The sequence below is a fragment of the Chiroxiphia lanceolata genome, chromosome 7 (genome assembly GCF_009829145.1).
Source record: "Chiroxiphia lanceolata isolate bChiLan1 chromosome 7, bChiLan1.pri, whole genome shotgun sequence".
Classification (NCBI taxonomy): Eukaryota; Metazoa; Chordata; class Aves; order Passeriformes; family Pipridae; genus Chiroxiphia; species Chiroxiphia lanceolata.
The window spans coordinates 23,469,278-23,490,448 of NC_045643.1; the positions used below are offsets into that span (position 1 = coordinate 23,469,278).

At 60.8% G+C, this 21,171-nt stretch overlaps 4 protein-coding genes across 8 annotated transcripts; 2 read left to right on the plus strand and 2 right to left on the minus strand.

Annotated features, from left to right (window-relative positions):
* The first annotated feature begins 159 nt into the window (after positions 1–159).
* On the plus strand, positions 160–4,604 carry LOC116789517 (tubulin alpha-4A chain). Of its 2 annotated transcripts, XM_032693420.1 has the most exons (4): positions 160–284; positions 1,936–2,158; positions 2,646–2,794; positions 3,007–4,604. In XM_032693420.1, exons 1-4 carry the CDS (start codon positions 282–284, stop codon positions 3,976–3,978), a joined length of 1,347 nt encoding a protein of 448 aa, XP_032549311.1. In that variant the 5' UTR covers positions 160–281; the 3' UTR covers positions 3,979–4,604. The 2 variants fall into 2 exon arrangements, with proteins under 2 accessions (XP_032549311.1, XP_032549312.1); XM_032693421.1 differs by lacking the exons at positions 160–284; positions 1,936–2,158 and adding an exon at positions 2,532–2,554.
* A 533-nt stretch (positions 4,605–5,137) lies between these two features.
* Positions 5,138–7,593, minus strand: STK16 (serine/threonine kinase 16). Its single transcript, XM_032693105.1, has 7 exons — positions 7,480–7,593; positions 6,604–6,823; positions 6,398–6,531; positions 6,202–6,322; positions 6,032–6,127; positions 5,840–5,961; positions 5,138–5,751 (listed from the first exon to the last, which is right to left on the minus strand). Exons 1-7 carry the CDS (start codon positions 7,563–7,565, stop codon positions 5,613–5,615), a joined length of 918 nt encoding a protein of 305 aa, XP_032548996.1. The 5' UTR covers positions 7,566–7,593; the 3' UTR covers positions 5,138–5,612.
* A 301-nt stretch (positions 7,594–7,894) lies between these two features.
* GLB1L (galactosidase beta 1 like) lies at positions 7,895–13,746 on the plus strand. The gene is given in 17 exon segments (XM_032692859.1): positions 7,895–8,363; positions 8,365–8,496; positions 8,930–9,102; positions 9,418–9,568; positions 9,812–9,872; positions 10,147–10,241; positions 10,628–10,808; positions 10,897–10,955; positions 11,123–11,244; positions 11,425–11,465; positions 11,760–11,878; positions 12,016–12,090; positions 12,168–12,257; positions 12,389–12,502; positions 12,763–12,894; positions 13,222–13,437; positions 13,510–13,746. Coding segments are annotated over 17 exon segments (2,238 nt in total). The 5' UTR covers positions 7,895–8,105; the 3' UTR covers positions 13,729–13,746.
* Positions 13,747–13,968: 222 nt separating this feature from the next.
* ANKZF1 (ankyrin repeat and zinc finger peptidyl tRNA hydrolase 1) lies at positions 13,969–21,092 on the minus strand. Of its 4 annotated transcripts, none has more exons than XM_032692861.1 (16): positions 21,010–21,092; positions 20,390–20,527; positions 19,977–20,086; positions 19,486–19,588; positions 18,910–19,094; positions 18,520–18,635; positions 18,249–18,396; positions 17,795–18,017; positions 17,517–17,618; positions 17,153–17,308; positions 16,939–17,055; positions 16,225–16,498; positions 15,635–15,746; positions 15,344–15,511; positions 15,155–15,225; positions 13,969–14,562 (listed from the first exon to the last, which is right to left on the minus strand). In XM_032692861.1, the coding sequence occupies exons 2-16, from the start codon at positions 20,514–20,516 to the stop codon at positions 14,442–14,444; spliced, it is 2,133 nt and encodes a 710-aa protein (XP_032548752.1). In that variant the 5' UTR covers positions 20,517–20,527; positions 21,010–21,092; the 3' UTR covers positions 13,969–14,441. The 4 variants fall into 4 exon arrangements, with proteins under 4 accessions (XP_032548752.1, XP_032548753.1, XP_032548754.1 ...); XM_032692862.1 differs by having other exon boundaries at positions 20,983–21,060; XM_032692863.1 differs by lacking the exon at positions 21,010–21,092 and having other exon boundaries at positions 20,497–20,513.
* Positions 21,093–21,171: the final 79 nt, after the last annotated feature.

Genomic DNA, 21,171 nt, shown 5'->3' on the forward strand with positions numbered 1-21,171 from the left:
GACCGGGTGCCCCCGCTTCCCTCCCGGCAGAGAAGGGGGAGCAGCTCCGGCCCCGCACCTCGGAGTTCCTCCGCAGCTGGAAAGACCCCTCCAGGTTCCCACGGACCCCGAAGTGGGTACTCCCCCCTCACATGCAAGCGTACCCAAAATAAGGGGGCGTGGCGGCAGCAAGCCCCTCCCTCCTATAAGAGAGCGCTGCGGCGGGGATTGCAGCAGCCGCAGCTCAGCGCCGAGCCCCGCAGCACCGAGCAATCGGGACAGCCCGCACCCCCCGCCGCAACATGGTGAGTGTGGGCCGGCGGCGGGCACGGCGGTGGGGAGGGTGCCCGGCAGCCCCTCGGCGATGCCCCTGCAGCGCCCCCGCGGCACCGTGCCCGGCGGAGCGGCCGCGACGCGCCCCCTCCTTCCCCGCCGTGACCTTGGGCACCTCTGCCGGCCCCTGCCCGGGGGCAGCCGTGCCCCTTCGCCCGCTTCCCCCGCCGCCGATGCCGGGGTGCCTGCCCTCACCCCGCTGCCGCAGCGGGGAGGGCCCTGGGGATGGAGGGGGGTGACCTCTCCGGTGGGGAGCGGTGGCGGGGGACGGACGGGGACAGCTGCTGGGGGTGGAGGCGCCAGCCAGGCTCCGGGGGCCGGAGCTGGGCGCTCGACAGGGCTCCCCCCACGGCAGCGGACGCCCCGTCGGGGCTGGTGGCGGGGCGCGGTTGTGGGGGGTCTCGTCCCTCCAGTCCCGTCCCGCGGGGGTATGGCAGCGCAAGAGAGGGCCGGGGCCGCTCTCCGAAGCGGGCAGTCGCCGCTGCCCTCGCCCGGGGCCGGGGCTGTCTATATTTAGCGGCTCAGGAGTGGGCCAGGGCCGTGCCAGGAGGCGCAGCGTCCTGCCCTCCCCGCCGCAGTGCTGACCGGGCTCTGCCGGGGGCTCTGCTGGGGACCCTGCCCAGGACTGCCCTCCCTTCCTCCCGGCGGCTGGGGCTGCCCCTGGCCCTCCCGCAGGAGCCCTTGTCCTACTCTGGCGCTGAACCGAGGCACGGACCCCATCATAGCTCAGGGCACTGTGCAGTTGGGGAATGAAGGAGGAAAATCCTCCAGGACGCCCAGGCTGAGTCGAGGTGTCCCACCAGGGGAAGCGGGGATGCTGGGAGTAACGAAACAGGGATGCTAGTACTAGCAGAGGTGGGTTGCCAGGGATAGGGGACCAAGGGTGCTAGGGGCAGCAGAGGAGGGATGCCGGGGTAGCAGAGCAGGCCTAAACTTAATGTATGGGAGTGCACAAGGTACATCTCCAGCTCACAGCCTGCTCCTCAGCACTTCTGCCAACACAGGTTTTGCAGCACAGCGTTGGGACTGTGTAGCCTAGGGAGTCTGTATGCTGCCTCAGAAACTGCTGGACTTCGCTGCCAGCCCTCACCTGGCTGCCACCCACCACCCTTGCATCTCCAAGGCCACTCACCCCAGGAAACTGAGGGTTTATCTGGCTCTGGAGCAGCAGGCAGGGCAGTTCCCTCATGCTAGTTGCCCCTCATGGGTTAAATGTGTGCCCCTGTCAACTCAGCCCCTTACTGGACTGCTGTGGCAAGGGGAAGGGGCTGGGTCTGCCAGGGACCCTGGCAAAGTGGCTGGGGCAGGGAAGCTGGACCAGGCTCTGCTCCCCATGCTGCTGGAGGACAGGCCTGGCCAGAGTCTGTTGTGGTAGTGGCCGCCAGCAAGAGCAGGGCAAGAGGGATGCCAGATCTGGCTCTTGACCCAGCAAGTGTCTGTGCATGGCTGAGGGCTCCTCAGGGGCACACAGGAGGTCACCCAAAGGAAAACATGCTCTTGAGGGTCGCTAACCAGAGCAAGTCATGTGTGGGTGACTCTGTGGCACTGGCACCAGGCAGAGTGCTCCCTGGGACAGGCAGAACAGAGCTGTGCCAGGATCTGACCCTGCCTCCCCCTCCCCAGCGCGAGTGCATCTCCGTCCACGTCGGCCAGGCTGGCGTCCAGATGGGCAACACCTGCTGGGAGCTGTACTGCCTGGAGCACGGCATCCAGCCCGATGGGCAGATGCCCAGTGACAAAACCATTGGCGGAGGGGATGACTCCTTCACCACCTTCTTCTGTGAGACTGGGGCTGGGAAGCACGTCCCACGGGCCATCTTTGTGGACCTGGAGCCCACTGTAATTGGTGAGTACTGGAGATCACATGGCCTGGGGTGCCTCCATGGGTGGGTAGCAGGCAGCAGGTGTGTGGTGCTTGTGCTCTGCTGACAATATCTTGCACTGGGTTCAACCCGAGGGCCCTTCTTTTTCCCCAGGAGAAGCCACAAACCTGAGCACCTGCTTTTGTTCTTGAAGTGTCCTAGAGGCAGCGGTGCTTGTACCACATGTGCGCAGAGAGAAACCAGCCCAACCGGCAAGGCAGCTCCTGCTGTGCTTGGGGGCAGGGAGCTCCGGATGGGTGGGAGAAGCTGAGCTGCACAGGGAGGTGGCAGCCACCTCCTGCTGCCAGAGAAACCTGATGCTGGTGTTGGCCTTGCTGACGTGTGGGTCCTTGGCCATGGCAGTGGCAGGCGGAGCCAAGGTGAGGGATGGCTGCTGGCACCCACTCTGCTTGGCGGCCGGCTCAAACTAACTGCCTCCACCGGGCTCAACCTGACCCTCTTCTCTCCTAGATGAGGTTCGGGGAGGAGTCTACCGCCAGCTCTTCCACCCTGAGCAGCTGATCACTGGCAAGGAGGATGCTGCCAACAACTATGCCCGTGGTCACTACACTATTGGCAAAGAGATCATTGACCAAGTGCTGGACAGGATCCGGAAGCTGGTAAGTGACTGCAGAGGGGGGACATGTCCCCCCTGACTGGTGGGATCCAGCATCCTGCTGGGGCTCAGAACACGCTGCAAGCCCTGCTGCACCCTGGGAGGAATCTGCAGCTGCCCAACGCAGGGATGGACCAGGTCCTGAAGAGACTTCTGGAGAGTCAGGCCTTCACAAAGAAATGTGTCTCAGAAAATCTTGTGCATCTCTCTCTGCAGGCTGACCAGTGCACAGGACTCCAGGGATTCCTTGTGTTTCACAGTTTTGGAGGTGGCACGGGCTCTGGGTTCACCTCCCTGTTGATGGAACGACTCTCTGTTGACTACGGCAAGAAGTCCAAGCTGGAGTTCTCCATCTACCCTGCACCACAAGTCTCCACTGCTGTGGTAGAGCCCTACAACTCCATCCTCACCACACACACTACCCTGGAGCACTCAGACTGTGCTTTCATGGTGGACAACGAGGCCATCTATGACATCTGCCGCAGGAACCTGGACATCGAGCGCCCAACCTACACCAACTTGAACAGACTCATCAGTCAGATTGTCTCATCCATCACAGCGTCACTGAGGTTTGATGGAGCCCTGAATGTTGATCTGACCGAGTTCCAGACCAACCTGGTGCCCTACCCTCGCATCCACTTCCCCCTGGCCACCTATGCCCCTGTCATCTCCGCAGAGAAGGCTTATCATGAGCAGCTGTCAGTGGCCGAGATCACCAACGCCTGCTTTGAGCCAGCCAACCAGATGGTGAAGTGTGACCCTCGCCATGGCAAGTACATGGCCTGCTGCCTGCTTTACCGCGGGGACGTGGTGCCCAAGGACGTCAATGCCGCCATTGCCACCATCAAGACCAAGCGCAGCATCCAGTTTGTGGACTGGTGCCCCACGGGCTTCAAGGTGGGCATCAACTACCAGCCGCCCACGGTGGTGCCAGGGGGTGACCTGGCCAAGGTGCAGCGTGCTGTGTGCATGCTGAGCAACACCACGGCCATTGCTGAGGCCTGGGCTCGCCTGGACCACAAGTTCGACCTGATGTACGCCAAGCGCGCCTTTGTGCACTGGTACGTGGGCGAGGGCATGGAGGAAGGGGAGTTCTCTGAGGCACGGGAAGACATGGCTGCTCTGGAGAAGGATTACGAGGAGGTGGGCCTGGACTCCTACGAGGATGAAGAGGAGGGTGAGGAGTAGAGAAGCCTCAGCCCAAAAGGACCATGCTCCTTCCCAATGTTACCTGCAGAAACCCTTTGCAATAAACCGTTTCAGAGCCTCTGTGTCTCCCACTATCCCCCCAGCTGTATCGGTTTCTTGCCAGGTCAGGTGTGTGTGGAGTGCTTCAGCCCTGGTACTGGTGCTGCTATGCTTCCTCCCAGTGCTCTGCTCCAGCTCCGGCTTGCTTCCCATGTAGGTAATAGCCCTGGGGTCCAGTCCCTGGGGCTGTGGCACACGTCCCACCCCCTTCACTGCTCCAGCCAGTGGTGAATACCACTTCCTCGTGTGATGTATGGCCCCATGTTCTACCCTGGAGCTCAGGGGAGCAGATTTAGTCTGAGCAGGAAAAGATTGGCAGCTGCGGGGTCTTCTCCCCATGTACAGCGTGAGGATGGGCAGGCTCATCTGGAAGGATAGTGGTTGAAGCAGTGGGAGCAGTCTGGCACCCCTGCCCCTATGGCCAGAACGCAGGGCAAAGGGTATGCACGGCTCTCTGGTGCAGTGGGTGCACCCCACAAGGGCACCCGGCATGGCACAAACCCCCGCGGCTGCTGTACTGCTGTGTGTGGTGAGAGGATTAAAGGAGGGGAATGCTCCCTGTGAAACTGCTTGTCTGCATCTTTTTTTTTAGCACCCCTCTGTGTACAGCCCAGCTGCTGTGTGTCCCAGTGAGCCCCTCCAGCCAAGGCTGCCTGCTGGACTGGGAGTGTCCCCAGCACTGGGATGGTTGTGCTGTCCCCAGGCTCTGCTCACTCCCACTAGAGCAGAGCTCCTGCTCCTGCCTCCCAAGGTCTGGCAGCTTCCCAGTCTGGGCACCCACCTCCCTCTCCCTGGGCAGCAGAGAAGTTTGGCCTGTACCCCTGCCACCACCCTTCTGCCTGCGCTGAGCCCAGCCCCAGAGGCTCTGAACAGTAGTGCCTGGCTCCAGCTGTGGAGTTGTGTTAGCTCCTGTCAGGACGGTTCTGGGGCCAGGGATTAACTTTCCCTGCTTACTGCTAATGCTCTGTCTGTGCCTCCCCAGCTGGCCTCTGCTGCCCTTGCCCTCTAGTAACGCTTGGCTGCTTAACCTAGACAGTGTGCCCTGCTCTCCTCATGACCCGGCAGGATCCCTCCCCACAGATAGGGACACAGCCACACATCCGCAAGAACGTATTTTACTTCAAACACAAGGCAACGTTGGTGCCAAGAGCAGTGGCAGAGTGGGCACTGGGGCCCTCTGCCTCCCTCCAGCACAGCACCGGGACCCAGCCTGCAGTTCTGCCCCGGGCAGGAGTGACCTTCCTGGGACACGGAGCTGCGGTACCGTGGCTCCTGCCCCCTGGGGGGTCCTACAACATCCTCTTCTGTCACCCCCGGGGGAGGCAGCAGCCAGTGAGGGCCCCATGTTTAGCAGCAGATCACACATCCACAGCTCTGAGGCACAGACCAAGGCCCAGGTAGCAGCATCCAGGGCACAGAACACTCCAAATCCAACACAACTCCAGCACAGAGCAGCAGCTCTCCCCCAGGGCATTAGTTCCCTCTGCAATAGGTCTGCAGGGGAGCAGGGATTAGGGCAGCTGCTTTTCCCCTGGCTCAGCCTCAGGGCGCATCACCGCTGGAATGGGATGGGCTCAGATCTGTGTGGTGTCCTGTCCCACCAGTGCTGGCTGCAGCCCCTCTAGCTGGTGGAGGATGTCATCTATGTTGGGTCGCTCCTGGGGGTTCACTGTCATCATGGAGGAGAGCAGGCGCTGCAAACCAGCTGAATACCTGGAGGAAAGACAGCGATGGGGAGACCCATGTGGAGCACAGGACAGGGGGCTACCCAGGAGTGGGGTCACCCTCCCCAGCCCCTCACCTGGTTGTGGGGGGAAACGTGATGGGGTTCTGCACTGCCAGAGCCACACTGTCACCCTTCTGGAAAATGGCATCAAAGGGGCCCTCCCCAAACATCATGCAGTACAGCACACAGCCTAGGGACTGGAGCACAGTTGGGTCAGGGCAGCTTCGTGGCAGTGGGACAGGGTGGGCCAGAAGGCTGGATCCTTACCCAGATATCCGTGCGCTCATCTATGACGCACTGGCTCGGCACTGTGAAGAGCTCAGGAGCACGGTAGGAGATGGTGCAGCGCTGGGCAGCCCAGTCCTGCAGAGGGAAGAGCGGGGATATAGGGCTTGGGGCAGGGAGAGGCTGGTGGGGGGATGTCCCAGGCCACCCACCTGCACAGCCATGGCCTCCCGAGAGCTGTTGACTTCGATGCGAGCTTGGTTCATGGAACCCAGATCCATCAGCACAGGCTGGTCATCCTCATCCAGCAGCACATTGGTGGGCTTGAGGTCTCTGTGGGGATAGACATCACCAAGCACCCACTGGGGCTCTTGCAAACCCCCCCAGCCAGCACTGCCAGCCCCTCACCTGTGTGCATAGCCCTTGCTGTGGATGGCTTGGAGCCCGCGGCAGATCCCATGGAGGATGAGGAGGATCCGCTGCTCTGGCATGAAGGTCCCTTTCTCTCGCAGTGCTTCCACCTCTCTCCAGAGGGTCCCGCCCTGGCAAACACAAGCAGCTGGTCACCACTGCTGCTCCTGGGGTGGTGAGGCAGCCAGGAAAGCCCCTCTCACCTTCACATAGGGCAGGAGAAGCCAGGCCTCGTGCTTGGCGCCCTTCTCCACCATGGCGTGGGCCACCAGGCGCAGGATGTTGGGGTGGTCGAAGAGGCCGTGCATCTCCACCTCGTGCAGGGCGGCCTGGCGGTCCTCCTTGTCGTGGCACAGGATGCGCTTCAGGGCGTAGAAGCGCCCATCCCGCAGCCCTTCCACCAGGTCCACATAGCTGAAGCCCCTGCAAGGAGTCAAGCATGGCATGGGCTGGGCACTGTGGCATCCATGTCAGGGCCTTGAGCCCAGTCTAAACTATCAATACTCAGAGGAGAGGCCAGAGGGAATCCCTCAGCCATGCCAAAGCATCCCCTCTCTGCATGAAAAACCCCACTGGCCCAATCATCCCCACTCCCATGGCTCTGAGCACCCACTCCTTGGCATGACCAACCCCTGCCACCCAACATGAGAATCCACCACCATGCACAAGTACCCCTTATGCTGAAGCATCAACCCCCACCAAGCCCAAGTATTTCCCCCATGCCCCAACGTGACCTGAGCTCAAGCACCTCCCCACCCTGCCCGACCATCCCCTGTGCCAGAGCATCACCCCCCTGCCCAAGCATGTCCCTACGCACAAGCACCACCCCCCCTTATCTAAGCATCTCCTTATGCCTGAGCATCACCCCCACGCCTGAACATTCCCATGCCAAATCATCCCCCATGCACAAGCGCCCCCAGGCCCGCGCGCCTCCCCATACCCGAGCATCCCCCAAGCCCGAGCATCCCCCATGCCCTAGCACATCGCCCCACCGCCCGTAGACCCCCCTTGCCCGAGCATCCATCGCAGACCCCGGGGACCCCACGCCCGAGCCCCCCGCGCCCCAGCCGGCCGCGCACCCCTCTGCCAGGCGGTGGAGCAGGAGGTACCGCGCTCCCCCCAGGCTGACGGTGCCCCGGGAGCAGACGCACAGCGTCTGCCCCATCGCCCGCCCGCGTCATTGCCCGCCGCCGCGCGTCACCCCCGGCGTCACCCGCCGCGTCACCCACCGGGCGGGGCGCCACCGCCTCCCGCTGCTCGGTGCCGCCGCTGCAGCGGGGATCCCGGGCTCCCTCCTCCGTGCGAGCGGGGACCGCAGCGCCCAGCGCCCGGCAGCCCCGCGCGGTGCCCCCGGCGCGGTGGCATCCCCCGGTGGCGGTGACGGCGGCAGCCCGCAGCCCCGCCGCTCCCGGGGCTGGCCCCGGTAAGCCAAACCCCTCGCACAGGCGAGCGGGTCGGCGCTGCAGGGGACAGAGATGACGGAGCCACCTCAGCGGAGCTCGTCCTTCCCTGCGGCATCTCCCGACACACCTGTCATCAGCTCTAGCCCCAGCTCTGACCCTCTGTCCGGGGATATTTTCCTTTCCCTCAGCCAGCAGCAGCATCCCTTCTACTAGAGCTACAGCCGAGGTTTCCGTCACCACCTCTCTGATGGAAGGAGCGGGCTGAGCTCACTGGAAGGGTTCTGCTTGGTGGTGATACTTTTATGAGGCTCCTTGTCCCCCCACGTGTGTCACCCACTATCCCGGGGGGCACCGGGGGTGTGCTCGGCGGCCGGAGCCTTCTTGGTGGTGGGCCGCCAGCATCCCCTGCTGGATGGGCTTTGGAGGGGCCGATGTGCGACTGGCCAGGCGTGGAGAGTCGGAGCCGCCCATCCCCGGCCCATGGTCCCGCCCCAGCCGTGCTGCAGTTCCAGCTGCTTGCGCTGAATATCTGGAGGAAGCAGCACTCGGCGCTGGCTAAGATCCTTCTCGGATCATGTGATGGTGGTGTCCACGTCCAGCTTCGTCCTCTGCCCCGGGCCTGCCGAACACCCGGCGAGGATGGGGCTGCCGGCCCTCGCCCTGCTGCTGGCGGTGAGGCTCCTGAGTACGCAGGTTAGCAAATATGGGTGGAAAAGTTTGGGAGAACCGTGTGGGGCTAAGCTATGAAGGATCCGGTGGGACGACTCCGGACTTCCCTCTCCGTGTTCCTACTCTTCCTGCTATGGCTTCCTCGTGCTGCCGCCCACGTCCCGCCCCAATGTCCCGCTTGCATTTCCAGCTCCCTGCCTGTCCTTTCAGCACCCCTCCCAGAAGCACCCGTCCCCCAAAATGCCACTAGCTCAGCCGCCGGATGTTTGATTAGCAGGGAGGGTGTGAATGGTTGCTCTGCTTATCCCTTCTGCTCTCCCAGGGCAGTGTGGTACCCTCCTCAGGGGATAGCCCCCCGGTAATAGCCCCCATCAGTCCCTGTCCCAGGGAGCATGGGAGGGGGCAGCTGGGCTTGGAGAGAGTCTTCTGCCCCCCCAAAACTGCCACTCTCCCGCAGGCCTCCCCCTCACCACGCTCCTTCCGGGTGGATTATGAGCGCAACTGCTTCCTTAAGGATGGTGTCCCTTTCCGCTACATCTCAGGCAGCATCCACTACGCCCGTGTTCCGCGGCCTGCCTGGAGGGACCGGCTGCTCAAGATGCACATGAGTGGGCTCAGCACTGTGCAGGTGTAAGCCCCAACGGCGCACAGCCCACTGCCACCACAGCCACTTGGGGTTTCTGGGATCTCTGGAGTAGGAACAGAGACAAAGGTGTTGTCTGACCACAGGGAGAAAGGTCCAACACATGCACTGGGCTGTTGTTCCAGGACGCCCCTGCCAGACACAAGCATGAACCTGGGCTAGTGCCAGTCCAACCCCAGTTGCCATAATCAGCTCAGGCTGGAGGCCAGTTCCCAGAAGCAGAGGGACCGGCTGGTGGGATGGTTCCCTGTTCTGCTGGAGTACCCTTAACCCCTGCATGCTGATCTCCCCTCTTGCCCCAGCTATGTCCCCTGGAACTACCATGAGACACTGCCAGGGGTTTATGACTTTGCTGGGAACCGGGATGTGGAAGCCTTCCTGGACCTGACAGCTGAGCTGGGACTTCTGGTGATCCTGCGGCCAGGGCCCTACATCTGTGCGGAGTGGGAGATGGTGAGCCCTTGCCCCCAGCATGGCACAGAGGGGTGACGGGTGGTCTGGGAAGGGCTCAGCGGGGTTGGCCTTTCTGGCTGCCACAGTGACTCCAGTGTCATGCCAGCCAAAGTTGCTGCCCTGTGGGGCACATGCTGCACTGGTGCTGAGCATTAGCACTGTGCTGGCTGGTTTCAACTGTGTGTCAGCCTGGGCTGCTGAGCAGTTTCTTTGCTTCCCTCTCTGCTGTGTGTGTTTCTCCAGGGTGGCCTGCCTGCCTGGCTGCTGTGGAAACCAGACATCATCCTGCGCTCCTCTGACCCCGGTGAGGCTCAACATAGGGCTCTGGCCACTGTGTTCTTACAACCTAGTGCCAGCCCTGGCGCACTGGTGTCTCTCCACACACCTGCCAGCCCCACGTGTGTTGTCTTTCTCATAGTCTTCTCCATCTTTTGGGAGCCTCGTGGTTTGTACTCTACCTCCGCTTCCCCATTGTGCTTGGCCCTTCCCTGTCTGTTCTGTCTTCCTCCTGGCAGGCTGATTGCAAGTGGGCTGGGGTGGATGCTGCAGCCAGGCTGAGCTGCCCTCTGTCACCCCAGCGTACCTGGCAGCTGTGGACTCCTGGCTCCATGTCCTGCTCCCCAAGATCAAGCCACACCTGTACCAGCATGGAGGGAACATCATCAGCGTGCAGGTAAAAGTGCTGTGGGGCCCAGCTCCCTGCCCTGCTCTGGGTCATCTTTGGATGTGCCCCAAAAAGGCACCTGTACACCCTACACCATGACCTCACCCAGTACAGCTCAGATGAATCCCTCTCAACTTCTGGACCTGGGTCTAAATCCAAAGGCTGGGACTCTGAGGTACCTGTCATCACCCCAGTTGTGGTTTGAGGGGCACTGGCAGAGATAGGGCTCGTGGTGGGGCTGAAACATCATTTTCAGGACACACCTAGGAGTTTTCACTACCTCTAATGATGTCAGGAGGAAAGGAGGGAGCTGGGTGTTTATCCCAGTGGGTGGTGGGACCTGGCTGCAGCCCTGTCATGTGCATCCTGGGTGCCAGCCCCTGCCTTGCTCACAGGTGGAGAATGAATATGGGAGCTACTATGCCTGTGACTATGGATACCTGCGGCACCTGCTGGGCTCCTTTCGGGCACTGCTGGGGAGCGAGGTGCTGCTCTTCACCACCGACAGCACGCGAGCAGAGGAGCTGCGCTGTGGCACCCTGCAGGGGCTCTACGCCACCATCGACTTCGGGCCAGGTACCCCTACAGGGGAGGAGGAGGACAAGGAGAGAGAATGGGGATCCCTTCTCTGTCCTGCTCAAACCTCCTCTCTTCACCTCCACAGGATCCAATGTGACAGAGCTGTTTGATGCCCAGCGCCGTGTGGAACCGAAGGGCCCCCTGGTGAGCTTGGCATGGGCACTGTGGGGGAATGACCTGTGATGGCTTTGGGGAGGTAGAGGCAAAGAGGGGTGTTGGGGCCAGGCTGCAGGTGAGCAGGGGGAATGTGGATGACAAATGGGTGCCAGGATCCCCAGGTCCAGGCAGGTGACAGTCCCTTTCTCCCCTAGGTAAACTCTGAGTACTACACAGGTTGGCTGGACTACTGGGGGGAGGCGCACGCCAGCACCAGTGCAGCGTGGGTGGCCCAGGGGCTGGAGGACATACTGCAGCTGGGAGCCAGTGTCAACATGCAAGTAGTCAGCTGGCAGGGGGCACAGCCAGCAGGGGAGCTGGCATCACCTCTACCTTCATCCCATGGGGTTTGGGCAGGCAGGGCTGGGACTGTGGGTGCAGCAGGGAGGGGCCAGTGCCTGGTGAGTCCCTGCCAAGTCTGTATGGGTGCTGACTGGGTTCTCTGGGGTTATCATAGGTACATGTTTCATGGAGGGACGAACTTTGCCTACTGGAGTGGTGAGTAGGGCCTTGCCCTAGGGAGGGGGCACTGCAGGGCTGGGGGGCTTTCCTTGGCCATCCCTGAGGAGCCTGCTTCAGGCTGTTGTTCTGTCTCGCGGGGCAGGCTGACACATAGCCAAGGGCCCCTGAACCCAAGCTTGTCCTCGCCTGGGGACTCCTTTTGTCCCTAGGCAGGGGTCCACAGTTCGGGATCATGCCCTCCAATTGCATTGCAGCCAGCCTGGGGCTGGCTTCCATGCCCTGGGCTGTGCCAGAGCCCCTTCCTCCTGCTCATATTGCTTCCCCGGCCAGGTGCTGACTACAAGGACCAGTACAAACCAGTGACCACCAGCTATGACTATGATGCCCCCCTGTCAGAGGCAGGAGACCCCACCGAGAAGCTGTTTGCCATCCGCATGGTCATCAGCAAGGTATTGAACTTGGCAGGAAGGGGACAGTACTGGGTACTGCTGCCTGTGCCAGGACAGAGGGGAACACAGAGGGTCCCAGCAGGGCAAGGGACATCTCCCTGCTTGCCCCAGGGGGCAGCTGATAGTTTGCTGTTCAGTTCCAGCCTCTGCCAGTTGGTCCGATGCCACCTGCCACTCCCAAGTATGCCTATGGCTGGGTAGCCCTGCGGAAGGTGAGTGCCTGTCCTAAGGGCTGTGCTGCCCTGGCCTGGCACTGCTCAACTGCCCAGCACTCATCCCTCCTTTGCAGTATGCTGACCTCCTGGATGTCTTGGATGTGCTGTGCCCCCCTGGGCCCATCCAGAGCCAGTTCCCCCTCACCTTTGAGGCCATAAAGCAGGTGAAAGGCTGGGAATAGTGTGGGACACTTGGGGAGATGCACCTGTCTGCCTGGCCCTGGCTCTGGGGCAGAGGAGCAGAGCTCATCTCCAGCCCCGTTTCCCCTCTGTGCTGCTGTGCTGTGTCCTGCAGGCCCATGGCTTTGTGCTGTACCGCACACAGCTGCCCCGGGACATCCCGGACCCAGCCACGCTCAGTGCTCCTCCCCACAGCATCTGCGACCGTGGCTACGTAATGCTGCACAAGGTGAGGTTGTGGGAGCCCACCAGTCCTTGGGCCAGTGCTGAGGGCTATGGGACAGCCAGCAGTGGAGCTGTGCCATGCCAGGGCCTTGGGGACAGCCAGAGTGCCGAGAGCCACACTGAGCCCTTGTGGTGTGGCTCTCTAGCCTGAATCTGTCCCCTTTGGGGGCAGAGGGCAGCCCTGGGCTGGCTCTGCGAGGGCTGGCAGCATTGGGGGTGGTGGGATCTGAGCACAGACTGGCAGCACTGACCTTGTGGCTTTAGGAGTACCAGGGGATGCTGGAGAGGGATGGGCAGATGACACTGCGTGTGACAGGCAAGGCAGGGGACACCCTGGACATGCTCCTGGAGAACATGGGCAGGATCAGCTTCGGTGCCAATGTCAGTGACTTCAAGGTAAGAGGAGAGAGTCCTCCAGAGGGAATGGCCTGGCCACCCACGTGACCAAACACCTCCTCTACTGCCACCTGTGACAGACCCCAGCCTTCAGGGGGGCCACCCCAAGTCCTGTTCCTTGGTTCATCTCACACCATTCCCTGGCAAACCTGCCAGGACAGGACTGAGAGACTGGCACCCCTCTCCCACTTAAGGTGCCATGGCAGCCAGGGCCCTTCAGCCCCTCAGAGGGAATTCTATTCCACCTTCACTGCTGCTAGGGAAGCCAAGTATCCTTCTGCCTGTGGCAGACACTGCTACCTCATTTTCCCTCCTGTTCCATCTCAGGGCTTGTTGGGAAACATCTCCTTGGACTCTATCCTTCTCAACAACTGGCTGATCTATCCCCTGGCCATAGATACTGCAGTCCAGCAGGGCTGGCCCCACGCTGCCATGCCAAAATCAAGCAGCAGGGGCAGAGCAGGGCCAGCCTTCTACACCGGGACCTTTGAGACCCCTGGCATTGCCTGGGACACCTTCGTGAAGTTCCCAGGTTGGAGCAAGGTAAGGCAGTGCCAGGAAAGGGGGTGAGGGTAGAGCAGGACACAGCTCAGTCCCATCTCCATCATCTTCCAGGGACAGCTGTGGATAAACGGCTTCAACCTGGGCCGGTACTGGACCCACCGTGGGCCCCAGCAGACCCTCTTCGTGCCTGGCTCGGTGCTGCACGTTGGCCGTCCCAACAACATCACAGTGCTGGAGCTGGAAGGGGCACCCCTCACCCCCCTCTTGCTCTTTCTCGACCGACCCCTTTTCAACAGGACCCTCAGCCACAGCATCTCGGCCCCAGAATAAACACAGTGTTGCTGGGCACTGGCCTTGCTTCTTGCTGGGGCTGCGGAGATGGCAGGGGGCTGGTGAAGTACAGAGGCTGCAGGGTCCTAGGAAAGTGGCACAAATCCTGGCATAGACATACAGAGCTTCTGCCCTCCTCTCAGGCCAGGTAGGGCTTGTGCTAATGAGAAAGGGGCCCAGGATTGAGATTTATTTGCATGTTAATCCCACATTCATCCCAAATAGTTCCAGTGCTCATGCTGACTCTGCCCCTGTCTAAGGGGTCAAGGCACCTTTTTATTGACAATATAGGCAGAAGAGGTAGTTGCTAACATGACAGGGCTGAGATGCTGAGGGCAGCCAGGAGAGGAGAGGGCAAAGAACCACCTCCAAGGTGCCCACAAGCGTGGCTGCAGGTGGCTCAGGGCTGCAGGGTCTGTATGTGTCAGGATCTGTCCCTCCACCACAGACAGCAGCCTACAAAGCAGCCATGAGAAAAGCTGGCAGCAGGACCCCCAGCTGGAGCCAGGCCACCAAACAGTCCTGGCACCACACAGTAGCACAACCTCTCAGTTCTAATGTCCCAAGAGTCAGCTACCAGAGTGACATGCATGCCTAGAGCCTTGCCAGAGCTGCCCCAGAGTGACATGGTCCACAGGCTCTCCCTTGCTGCACAGCCAGTAGTCAACTGTGTCCCCACATTGGTCCTTGGCAGGTGGCAGCAGTCCCCAGCCTTAGGTGTGTCTGGCCTGCGTCCGGCGGTGGGTTTGCAGGCAGGCCGTGGAGCAGAAGGAGAAGTCAAGGTAATGGAAAGGGATCCGTCCCAGCAGGGACTCTCCACAGTGCCAGCAGCGGCTGCAGGAAAGAACAGAGCTGGGCCTGAGTAAAGGGGACACTTGAAGAGAGTTAGAGGAGAGGATTCACTGCCTGGGCTGTGACATGACACCAGCAGCATGAGGGAGCTGATGCTTGTCTGGTCCTGCAGGGCTGATGTGCTCACCCAGCAACCTAGCCAGGACATGCTCCCTGGAGGAGATGCTGTGTAAGAGGATAGTCTGAGGACACTTCGAGGCAGAATAAACATGGAGGAATTTGGCCTCATATGTAGTTGTAAAGCCCCTGCCCAGATCAGCACAGGCTGTGCTGGCTGCCAATAAGACTGTGGGATGGCAGAGGGAAGAGATGTGAAGTCAGGAACAGGGGCACAGGAGTGGCTGGGGAGTTGGCTTGCCATAGATCTGGCTGCAGGTGGACCGAGTCATCCTTTGCAAAATATTTCAGGGGAGCAGGGCAAGACAGAAAGCAAGCTTTTATAAAAGCACTGTAGGGAACTGAGTGGACAGGAATAGCTTTAGACTGGAAATGAGAACTGGAGCAAGAAGGGCAGGGAAGAGCTGTGTTGACATGGGAGAGTTTGTGTGCAGAGCCATGCTGCCAGGACCATTACCTGATGTTGGTAAGTGTTGTGCCGGTGTCCTGCAGCTGCGCAGCCAACCTCCGCTCGGCAGCCAGTGCCCTCTGGGGAGCAGAGAGACAGCTCAGCCAGCCCTAGCCCCTGGGAGCTGCTGTGCCCAGAGCCCACCACAGTAGCACTGCCTCAGCCGGGCTCAATCCCCTTCCCAATGCACAGGCTCACCTTCTCCCTGTCAGACAGGGCCGCGAACCTCTGCTTCTCTTCCTGCTCCTGCTCCCAGCGCTGCCGCTCCTCCCGCTGCACTTGCTCCCGTTGCTTCCGCTGGGCTTTCTGTGCCCGCTTCTTCTCCAGCTTTTTGGCTTCCATCTCCTGTGTCAGGGGCCCTGGTACCTGGGGGCAGAGGGCAGGCAGCATTTCCCACTGAGCCTGGGGCAACAGCACAAGTGGAAGAGGGGCACTTTGCTCTGGGGAACCCCAGCTTCCAGAAGGCAAGGGCAGAGGGCAGGCACCCACCTTGGCACGGCTGTAGTCGTACTTGTCTGGATGGTCCACCATGAACTTGCGGAAAGCGTTGCGGGTCGTTCTGTCAGCAGAGACGCAGTATGGGGTCCTTTCCTGCCTGTCCCTGCAAGACAAGGGAGACCAGCTCACCCTGCCACCTTACTGCCCGTGTCCCACTGGACTGTGAGCCCAGTGACTCCCCAGAAATATGCAATGTGTACTGCAGGCCATGGTATCACAGCCAAGGAGGGGAAAGTTCCTTATTCCTACACTAGAATCCTCAAAATACTCCCCTTCTTGGATCTCAAAGCCCCAGCATGGGGCTTTGGTCTCATCCCTACCCTCAGAACTGTTCACCAATAAACCTGGGTGCACTTTGGGGCATTGCCTTGCCTGCTGCTGTGCCAGACCAGGCAGGCAGAGAAAAGGACGGTTCAGTGCTTAGGCCTCCCATAACAAACCCAGACATCTGGGGTGGTAGAGACCAATCCTGTCTGTCCCAGGACAAGGGTGGCACCAGTTTCCTGCAGCTGAGACAGGAACGAGTTGCTGGACTCCCACAGCAGAGCTGTGGTTGTCAACTGGGGACCCTGCAGCCATACCTGAGGGCGGGGTCCGCCCCTGCCTCCAGCAGCAGGCACACGGCCTCCACCTTGCCTGCCCGTGCTGCCACGTGGAGCAGACTGCAGCCACGCTCATCCACAGGCTGATTGAGCAGGGAGTAGGCCATATCCAGAGTCTGTGTGACCTCCCCATCCTCGCTGTCCCCTGGCAGGCCCTCGCTCTCTCGCACACCCAGGAGGTGCCGCAGTGTCTGCACATCCCCTGTTTTGCAGGCGGTGAATAAGGCATCGCGGAGCTGGGTCTGAGGGTCTCCTATGAGGGGAGAACAGGAGAGAGTCTGATGCCTCCCTGGGCAGAGCAGTGCTCTGGTCTGACTAGGAAACATGCATGATGCAGTTAAAGCATCATCCTGCTAGCTGGATTTGGGCACTGCAGGATCTCCAGCACCTTCAGAGTCTCTGACAATGTACCATGGCATTGCTGGGCACTGTTGGTAGCAGCCAAGTCCTCTCCTGAGATAAGACCCACTCCAATCCCCTTAAAACACCTGGCTTAGCCAGGTGCTGCCTGGCCCTCCGGTTCAGAGCTACTGCTCCTACATACACATAGCTCGCTCAAAGGCACATGGCTGCACTACAGACATCCCACACCCAGCTGCTCTGGACACCTGCATGACGTGCTCTTCACCCCACTGCAAAGCCACCAGTAAATGGGGCAGGCATCCAGGTGACCCAGCTCCTGACCCCACTTACCTCCATCACCCCAGAGAAGGGGCCCAGCCTCAGTCTCCCCCTGCAGCTCCGTCACTGGTTCCCAGCCAGGCTGCACACACTGAGTACAATGGTATCCAGTCTCTTCAGCACAGGGCTCTGCACGAGGAACACATGGTAAGGAAGAGGGACAGGGTCAGCCTGCACCTCAGCCATGGCCTTCCTACACCACCCCCAGACAGGTCTTCTCCCTCACCTTTCTTCACCTTCTTGTCCCTCTTCTTCTTCCTTTTGCGGTTTCGCTTGGGCATCACTTCGAACTCCCGGAGGTCCAAGGTCCCCAGTGTCACTTCAACAGTCTCCAGCTCCCCTGCAGGGCTTTCCTCCCCCTCTTCCTCCTCTACCTCTGGAGCTGAGGGAGTAATAAGACTGAGGCTGAGACTCCTCACACAGGAGCAATCACTTAGGTCTCTCAGCTGAGCACACCCTATCTTTCTCCTGTCCAGAATGAGGCCACACTCCGCAGATTCTCCTCTGGGCTACAAATCTGGTCCACGCCTCCTATCTGGTCAGACTCCTCCTGTTTGCTCAGTTATGTTTCCCTCCATGGCTCAACTCACCGGTTGTGTTCTCCTGTGGAGGATTCATCTCTGCTTTCCGCTGCCTCTTCTGCCAGACCTTCCTGGGGGACCCAGTGATATCCTCCAGTGGTGTATCCTTCCCTGGGCAGCAAGGGTGCTCCTGTTATTGCCTGGGGACAGGGAACACCCCATGTCTCCAGGGATTGAGGGCTCAAGGGCTAGCACCTCCACCCCATAGGGAATCATCCCCTCCCTCACAAGAGATTACGTCTCCCCACCTGCCCTGACCCACAGGAACAAAGGCTGGTCTGACCTACCATACACCTGCAGGCTGGCCAGCGTGGCGTGGACTCGCAGCACCTCTCGCAGGGTGGCCCTGCGGGTGCTGAGGGGGATGTGGCAGATGCGAGGGTCCCCTCGGGTGAGGGGTGGGTTCCTGCCACCAAAGAGCAGCGCACGGTTGTGACGAGGGGCCCGAAGGAAGATGCGCTGAGCTTCATTCAGGTGCTGTGCCCAGGCTGCCAGGAGGTCCTGAATATCCTGGGGAGGAAGGGGAAGCACTATGGGATCCTGAGCACATTGCATGGGCAAAGGTATCTCTGGAGCAGGGACAGACCCAGGAGGGCCTCAGAGCAGCCTCGTTTATGCCCTGACCCTCTTGCAGAGCCCACACCCCTGCTATGCCCTCCAGCAGCAGTGTGGTACCACCTCACATAGCCAGATAAGACCATGTCTCCCTGATAAGAGCCCAGTGCTGTGGTGCATCCTCACCTTGAGCAGAGCAGCCTCATTGTAACGCCGCAAGGAAGCTCCGGCCGACCTGGGTGCTGACCCCTGGGCATCCCGCAGGCCCTGGGCTGTGCCACGCCGTGCTCGCACCGTGTAGCGGTGGAAGGTCTTGTGTTCCTGCACCTGGGGGCTGGGGAGAGGGGCAGGCATGAGCAACAGGGCTCAGTGCGCGTGGGATTAACATGCAAAAGTAGCTCCACTTGACCATGCAACCCCAGCCAAGGAGTAAGCCCAGCTGTCGCTCTGTACTCACCCCCGGAACACAGCTCCTGCGAAGTGCCCGCCACCCATCATCAGCACAACCCAGCACGTGCTCATGCTGAGGCTCTGCAGCGACGCTGTTAGCTCTGCTGGCTCCTCGATGTCACCCTGATACACAGACACCCTTGCTAGCAGGGATCACCTCCTTAGCTCTTGCTGTCCCCCAGGGCAGAGATCAGCCCCTCTGCTGGCACCAGAAATAGGTTTCTGGGAGCACCCCAGAGCCAAAAAATAGGCCACCAGCAAGTCTGGTGCTCTGATCTGGCACCAGAGACCACCTTTCCCATCATGGGAAGTCAGGGACTGTCAGACAGATGTCTACCCCCCAGTGCCACCCACCTTCTCTGAGGTCCCTCTCCCAAAAAGCTGGGCTGTGACTTGCCTTCCCTGTGACCAGCACGCAGCGATATGCAGAGATGAGCTGGCCCTTCGCATTGCGGACCAGCACCTTGTGGGAGCGGGAAGTCTGTGGGGTCCCAGGGCTGTCACTGGCAGAGGGCAGCAACTCTGACTCACTGCTTGTATCAGAGCTCTCTGAATCAGATCCTGAGATGCTCGAAACATCACCTGCAAGGGAAAAAAGAAGGTGCAGTGAAACAGGGGAAAGATTAACCAAACAGCCTCCCCAAAACTCTGCAGGTGACTCCGAGAGCAAGCCCACAACCCCAGGAATGTTCTGTCCAATACCCTACATATCACAAGGGGGCTGTGGGTTGAGGAGATAGGGGCTTGGGGTTCTGGATCTGCAGGTACGCCTAGGCAGCAGCTCAGTTATAATGCCCCCTTCGCCCTAAAACAAATCATCAAGGCTCAGGAGCAGTGCTGGAACCACAGAAGACCCCATAGGGGCAGAATAAAGGAACCCTGAGCTAGCAGAGGGCTTCATTCTTGCACAGAATAGGCCCAGCAAGGTCGCTGACAGCCCCTGGGCTCCAATGCAGACAGCCCCCTTCCTCACCTGCGCGGGTCTTCTCCTCAAACACTTCCACAGGCACTGCCCGGCGCCCCCGGAGTCGCTGCTTCAGGTTGAAGCGGTGCCAGTCGAGACGGTAGTGCTCAGTCTGTGGAGCAAAGAGGTATGAGCCAGCAGGGTCTTAGTGGTCCATGGAAACCCCCACCACCAAAGGGCATGAGGTGACAGACTCTGAGGGCTAAACTTATGCTGGGACTCTTCAGTGATCCTGATTGGAAGACTGCAGTACATTAAGGAACAGTTAATCTAAAGAGGTGCAGGCCTGTGCTGTACTTACATTTACTTCCACTAAATGACACTTTTAATCCATAACATGCAAGTTTTGAGTGCCAGATACCAACAGGACATGACCAGTAGAGCTCCAGGAAACAGCCAGCATTAGGCTGCATCATGCTGGGGCTGAGCTTGCACAGCAGGACCCCACCAGTCATGCCAGCCCCACGCCCACCTCATGGTGGCTGCCCGGCCCTGCTCACCTGCTCCTCCCGACTGCCGAACACCTGCCCACAGGTTGAGCAGCACATCCTCTCTGGCATCTCAGGGACCTCATGGACCTTCTCCTTGCAGCTGGTGGCTGCAGGCTTCTCTGTAGGAAGAAGGAAGCGCTCTGCACAGGCAGCTCCCCAGGCTGTGCCACGAGGAGCAGAGCCTCCTGTGTCCCTTCTCAGCCACCCAAAGAGCTCTATGGTTGTAGAAGAAGCTTCAGGGACCTTGGGGTGACACTGAGAAAAGCCCATTTACCTGCTCACAAGGCAGCTCCCATGGCCAAGCTCCAGCGTGGCCACCCACGCTCTATTAGGGACAGAGTTCCTAACCTGTGGCTTGGGGCTGGGGGGCAAGAGCTTAGACAAATACTTCCCTCATGGCGTCCCCACGGAGTCCCACGCACCGTGGTTCACTGGTGCCAACTCAGCAGCACCTGCATCTGCAGCAACTCCACTGACAAGGGTCAGACCGTGAAGAAGGACGGGGTCCTGGGCAGCCTCGAACACGGACCTGCTCTCCGGGGCCAGCATCGCTCCTGCTCCTGGCGGATGGGATGGTGCCTGAGCGACAGGCCCGGTGGGAAGCACCCGCGGGTGACCCACGGGCACACCACTCTCTCTCCACCCGAGCCCTCCCTGCGGCCGGGACCTTCCCGCCGTCTCTGCCCCCAGAATCCTGCACCACCCAGGGACATTACCCCCGCGATCATCCCCCCCGCAAGCTGCCATATCCCCATGAGCTGCCGTACCATCACTCCCCCAAACCTGCCGTGCCCCCATCACCCCCCCAAAGCTGCCGTACCCCAATGAACTCCCCAAGCTGCTGTACCTCCACTGCCCCCCCAACCTGCTGTACCCCCACTGTCCCCCAAAAGCTGCCGTACCCCAATGACCTCCCCAAACCTGCCGTACCCCGATGACCTCCGCAAAGCTGCCATACCTCCACCGCCCCCCCAAAAGCTGCCATACCTCCACCGCCCCCCGAAAGCTGCTATACCCCCATCACCCCCCAAACCTGCCGTACCCCAATGACCCCCCGCGCCGCTCACGCGCGGCCGCCGCCGCTCGGCCCGGAAGCACCTCTCGTCACATCCCGCCGCCGCCGCGGGGCCCGCCCCCCCCGCCCATTGGTCACCGCGCCCGCCCCCCACCTGCCCATTGGCCGTCCGCGTCCCACCCCGCGGTC

Coding starts and splice junctions, on each gene's coding strand:
- LOC116789517 (XM_032693420.1), top strand. Junction 2,159..2,645: donor CCTGGAGCCCACTGTAATTG/GTGAGTACTGGA, acceptor CTTCTCTCCTAG/ATGAGGTTCGGGGAGGAGTC. Junction 2,795..3,006: donor TGGACAGGATCCGGAAGCTG/GTAAGTGACTGC, acceptor CTCTCTCTGCAG/GCTGACCAGTGCACAGGACT.
- STK16 (XM_032693105.1), bottom strand. CDS start 7,565: ATGGGGCAGACGCTGTGCGTCTGCTCCCGGGGCACCGTCAGCCTGGGG. Junction 6,532..6,603: donor TTCTCCTGCCCTATGTGAAG/GTGAGAGGGGCT, acceptor TGTGTTTGCCAG/GGCGGGACCCTCTGGAGAGA. Junction 6,323..6,397: donor AGCAAGGGCTATGCACACAG/GTGAGGGGCTGG, acceptor CTATCCCCACAG/AGACCTCAAGCCCACCAATG.
- ANKZF1 (XM_032692860.1), bottom strand. CDS start 20,237: ATGGGCTTTTCTCAGTGTCACCCCAAGGTCCCTGAAGCTTCTTCTACA. Junction 18,018..18,248: donor ATGAGGCTGCTCTGCTCAAG/GTGAGGATGCAC, acceptor CTTCCTCCCCAG/GATATTCAGGACCTCCTGGC. Junction 15,226..15,343: donor CCCTGTCTGACAGGGAGAAG/GTGAGCCTGTGC, acceptor TCTGCTCCCCAG/AGGGCACTGGCTGCCGAGCG.